Raw genomic sequence first — 4,916 nt, 5'->3', positions numbered from 1 at the left:
AAAAAAAAAAAAAAAAAAAAAAAAAAAAAAAAAAAAAAAAAAAAAAAAAAAATTGTAACGTACTTCTTAGTACGGTGTATGTTATTGTTTCATTAGCTACCGGATACCCTAAACCCGATCCACCTTTAAGCTCACGTTACTTGTTTCCTGCAGGGATGTTCAGTTTACTAAATCTTGGTATTCTATGTTTAGAGGATTAAGTTAATTTTTTATTTTGTCTTATCTCTACATTCTAGCTTTTGGAAACGGTCATTAAGAATTGTGGGGACATTGTTCATATGCATGTGGCAGAGAAGGGCCTTCTTCATGATATGGTAAAAATGGTGAAGAAGAAGGTAAGTTTTCATTTAGAATGTTTTTGTTGCTTTCTTGTTTCACCCGTCACTCTTTCGTAAAATAATCTCCCAGTATTTGTGGGCGTGGTGTAGCCTGATTTTCGCGTCAAAGAGAAGATATTGATTCTGATAGATACTTGGCAAGAAGCTTTTGGAGGATCTAGGGCAAGATATCCACAATACTATGTCGCATACCAGGAGTTGTTGGTAAGTGTGGAAAGGCATTTTTTGAAGCATGTTTTTGCAGTTGAGGCTGATTGAATTCGGTAGAAATACTTTATTCTTTGAGTTCTGGTATTTTTGCATAGCTGTGCGCATCGACTGAGTTCTATTTTTTCATGCACCATCTTTTGCTGGTTCTTTGTTTCAGCGTGCTGGGGCAGTTTTCCCCCAGAGGTCTGAGAGCTCTGCACCTGTATTCACCCCACCACAAACACAACCGTTGGCATCTTATCCTCCAAGTCTACGGAATACTGAACGCAATCAGCAGGATAATGCTGAGACCTCTTCTGAGTCTGATTTTCCGACCTTAAGGTGCACAAACTTCTTTTATTCTCTTATTTCCATCATCAAAGTGTTTTTGTCCATTATTTGAATATGGTTAATAGTAATGGAACTACGAAACTGATTTTGATTCCATATTTCCAGCCTGACTGAAATTCAAAATGCCCGTGGAATTATGGATGTCCTATCAGAAATGCTTAATGCATTAGAACCAGGGAATAAAGAGGTACTTCATCAGTTTAAAATGAAAGCAAAACTATAATGTATCTCATGACATACTTGGGATGTTTGTTGTTCTTCCATCAAAATGGATGTTGTGTGGATTCTTGACTATATTCATGTTGGGGTATCTCATCTTGCAGGCTATTAGACAGGAGGTTATTATTGACTTGGTTGACCAGTGCCGTACTTACAAGCAGAGGGTGGTTCATCTTGTTAACTCAACTGCGTAAGACCTCATACTTATAGTTGCTTTTATGCATGTTCGTGCTACTACTGAGATTTTTATTTTATGATTATTTAATTTTTTGCATTCACATATTCTCCCAGTTTGTGCTTGCACAAATATGCTTCCTGGTTTCCAATTTATCCTTAAGATAGAGCAATTATATATATATATATATATATATATATATATATATATATATATATATATAAATTAGACAAAGAACACATTGGAAAAGCATGTAATCAAGCTGTATAAACCACTTCTTTCAAATCCTTTCCCTTTTCACTGAACTTCTGGAATTCCATCAGTTCAATATTCTATAGGGTTGCTTTTATTGCATTCCTCCGCATAATCTTAAAATCATTCTTTTTCTTCTCAATTTATGGCCGCACAAAAGTAGAATCATATTTTCCTTAAGCCAAGGAATTACAAAAGATTTCCAACTGACTTGTATCAAGAAGAAAGTAATTACATGGAGAATGACTTCGCATGTCTAACCGTCTTTGGGATTGTTGGAGGAGCTCATTTGGGCTAGTGGGGTGTCCCATTGAGATGGCTATCTCTGCTGGAGGAGGTACTTCAGTATTCTCCAGTTAGGGAAAGAGCGAAGTGTTGTGCCAGGCCAACTTCTTTGCAGTCTTGTTGGCTTGAGAGGAACAATAAAATTTTAGAGATAAAGAGAAGTCGAGAGAAGAGGTTTGGAAGGTTGTTATATCTAATACATCTTCACTGGCGTCATCGGTCATTAGTTTGTTTCTTTTTTCTCTTTGGGTAATTATGACCTTGGTCTTGTTCTTTTGGATGGGAGTCCCTTCTTTTCTGTTTTTTGTATGTCTTTGTACTCTTTTGTTCTTTAAAAGGTCGGTATCTTATTTAAAAAAAAAAAAAAAAAAAACTTGTGTGCGCTACTTCTTTAATGGCCTACATGAACTATTAATTGTGGTTTTGTTGAGTGAGTTAGCTTCAAGTATTTAATGGGGTCATTCAAGTAGAACAAGCATTGTATATTGCTTTCAGCACTACTTATTCCGGTGCAGGGATGAATCACTACTTTGCCAAGGACTTGCACTTAATGATGATCTGCAGAGGCTTCTTGCGAGGCATGAATCCATTTCTTCTGGAAAACCTGTTGCTCAGAAACCAAAGTCCGAATCTCCTACAGCACTCGTTGATGTAGACCGGCCTCTTATCGACACTGGAGATAACAGCAAACAGCCTGAGAATAAGTAATTATTTATAGTATATTGCATGTCTCATTATTTGTTTTTACCATATTTTGATTGTGCATTGATGTATAATTGTTCTGCAGAGCTGCCTCAAATGTCGTTGAAGGTTCTCAAACCCTGAACCAATTGCTGCTTCCTGCACCTGCTGCAACTAATGGTCCAGCTCCTCCAGCTAAAGTTGAACCCAATGTGGACCTGCTGAGCGGTGACTTCAATTCACCAAAGGCAGAGACTTCATTGGCTCTTGTTCCTCTTGGAGAGCAACAAGCCAATCCTCCTGTATCTGATCAAAATGCTCTTGTTCTTTTTGACATGTTCTCGGATGGTAACAATGCCGCCTCTAATCCTGCAAATCCTCCTCCTATCAGTCCTGGTGCGCAACCCCACCCACCTTCCCAATTTCAACAGCAGCAACCTCACCCACCTTCCCAATTTCAACAGCAGCAGCCTCACCCACCTTCCCAATTTCAACAGCAACAACCGCCAAATGTTCACTCACCACAAGGTGGATATTATCCAAATGGGAATGTCGCAAACATGGGTTCGGCTAATTATGAGCAATCGATGTACATGCAGGGGCCTGGTTCTTCCTGGAATGGTCAAATTCCTCAGCAGCACCAACAACAGCAGCCCTCTTCACCTGGCTATGGTACTTTTATCTCATGTTACTTCACCCTTGCCTTGCATTAGAATGCTTGATCATGATTCTTATTCCGGTATCACTTAGCTGAAACATGACAAAGCTCCACATCTTTGTGTTTTCATGTGCTGAAGCCTGGGTTTCTGTGTTCTTTGTTTGAGTTTGACGTGTAAACATATGAAAAACTTACACGATGTTGGTTTGTGTGACAGGTTCGCAAACAACTGGTTCATTGCCACCTCCGCCATGGGAAGCTCAGTCTTCTGATGGTGGCAGCTCTGTAGCAGGATCTCATTACTCTCAACCGATGCAGGTCACTACTCAGGTTATTGTCTCGCACGGACTTAGTGGACATCCCCAGGGACCTCAGTCAATGGGGAACGAGGTTGTAGGTGTAGGAATGTACATCCAGCCGATAACAAGTGGTCAAGTGTCTAACATGAATACCCATGTTAATCCGAACCACCAGTTGGGGTTGCACCCACAGCAGATCCCGGGTATGCAAAATATGGGTATGCCAATGTCTCCACAACAATCGCAAGCTAACCAGATGCCACAACCCTATTACCCTCAACAGATGTATGGAAACCAAAACCTATACAACACTGGCTATGGCTATGGCTATGGTCATGGTCAACAACCGCAAGTGCCACAATATCTTGAGCAGCAAATGTATGGCATGTCCGTTCGAGACGATATGAGTATGAGCCATTCGTCTTCTCAGGCTTCGGCTTTATCATATTTGCCTCCCATGAAGCCAGCGAACAAGCCAGAGGATAAACTGTTCGGGGACCTCGTCGACATCGCTAAATTAAAACCTGGAAAGTCCACTCCTGGCAGAGCTGGCAGCATGTGAAATCATCAGAACCCATTTTTCCTTCGCTTGTTTAATGCTCTCCCCTGTTTTACATTGCATTCATATAGTGTTTGCCTTTAGCCCTTCATTCTTGTTGCCTGTTTGAGTATTGAAATCGTGTACATTTCTTGTAGAGGGATGGAAAAAGGAAAAAAAAAGCCTTGGGAGACCACCTGCCCTGAAATTGGACTTCTGTTGATTTTTTTTCCCTTTTCTTTTTTAATAAATAATTTTAGTGCAAGGTTCATCTCTCATTCATTTTAGTCGTTTTTTATCAATAAATTCTTTTAACATGTTTCGTTACTAATTTATTATTATGATTTAGTATTCTATATAGTAAAAAATGATATATTTTTTTAGTAGAATAATTGTATGTTAGAAACGTGACATGGGGTTCGAAATCAATGGAAATCAATGAAAGAAAAGTGATTATTATTCATGATTTGAAAATTTGATTTTTTTTTTTTTTTTGAAGTAAAAAATTGTTTTTAAACCAAAAGAGAGATTGTTATAAGGTTAAATTATAAAAATAGAAATAAAAATCTTGATTTTTTTTTTATAGAAATTTGTTCAAAATAATATACTCTGAATAAAAAAATTTATTGAAAAAAAAAAAAGTAAAAATTAATGTAATAACTCGTTAGGTATAAATTAAATTAATTTTTTTTAGATAAACTAAATGGTTACAATAATCTTAATTTTTAACGGTATATATTTTTAGACATATATAATATTTTACAAACAATTTGGTAGTTGCTTCAAATATGAACAGTTTTTTTATTTTTTTTTAAATAAAGAAATTCAAGTTAAAAGGATAAAAATAAAGATTTTAAAAATTAAGAATCTACCAAAAAGATCGTAACCACAAATATATATATATATATATATATATATATATATATATATA

The 4,916-nt window shown here is 37.0% G+C and overlaps 1 protein-coding gene across 2 annotated transcripts in view; it reads left to right on the top strand.

Annotated features, from left to right (window-relative positions):
• The window catches only part of LOC111496156 (TOM1-like protein 9), a 5,950-nt gene extending 1,694 nt beyond the window's left edge, over positions 1-4,256 (top strand). Inside the window, exons 3-11 of one of the 2 annotated variants that reach the window (XM_023146481.1) lie at positions 237-335; positions 429-542; positions 706-869; positions 984-1,065; positions 1,202-1,287; positions 2,325-2,513; positions 2,597-2,927; positions 2,961-3,162; positions 3,366-4,256. In XM_023146481.1, the coding sequence (XP_023002249.1) occupies positions 237-335; positions 429-542; positions 706-869; positions 984-1,065; positions 1,202-1,287; positions 2,325-2,513; positions 2,597-2,927; positions 2,961-3,162; positions 3,366-4,009 (1,911 nt within the window). In that variant the 3' untranslated portion in view covers positions 4,010-4,256. Of the gene's footprint in view, positions 1-236; positions 336-428; positions 543-705; positions 870-983; positions 1,066-1,201; positions 1,288-2,324; positions 2,514-2,596; positions 3,163-3,365 lie in introns of both variants that reach the window. The other variant, XM_023146480.1, reaches the window with a different exon arrangement.
• Positions 4,257-4,916: the final 660 nt, after the last annotated feature.

The sequence above is a fragment of the Cucurbita maxima genome, unplaced genomic scaffold (genome assembly GCF_002738345.1).
Source record: "Cucurbita maxima cultivar Rimu unplaced genomic scaffold, Cmax_1.0 Cma_Scf00022, whole genome shotgun sequence".
In the NCBI taxonomy this organism is placed as follows: domain Eukaryota; kingdom Viridiplantae; phylum Streptophyta; class Magnoliopsida; order Cucurbitales; family Cucurbitaceae; genus Cucurbita; species Cucurbita maxima.
The sequence above is the reverse complement of the archived record's forward strand: the minus strand, read 5'-3'. Positions and strand labels throughout refer to the sequence as shown.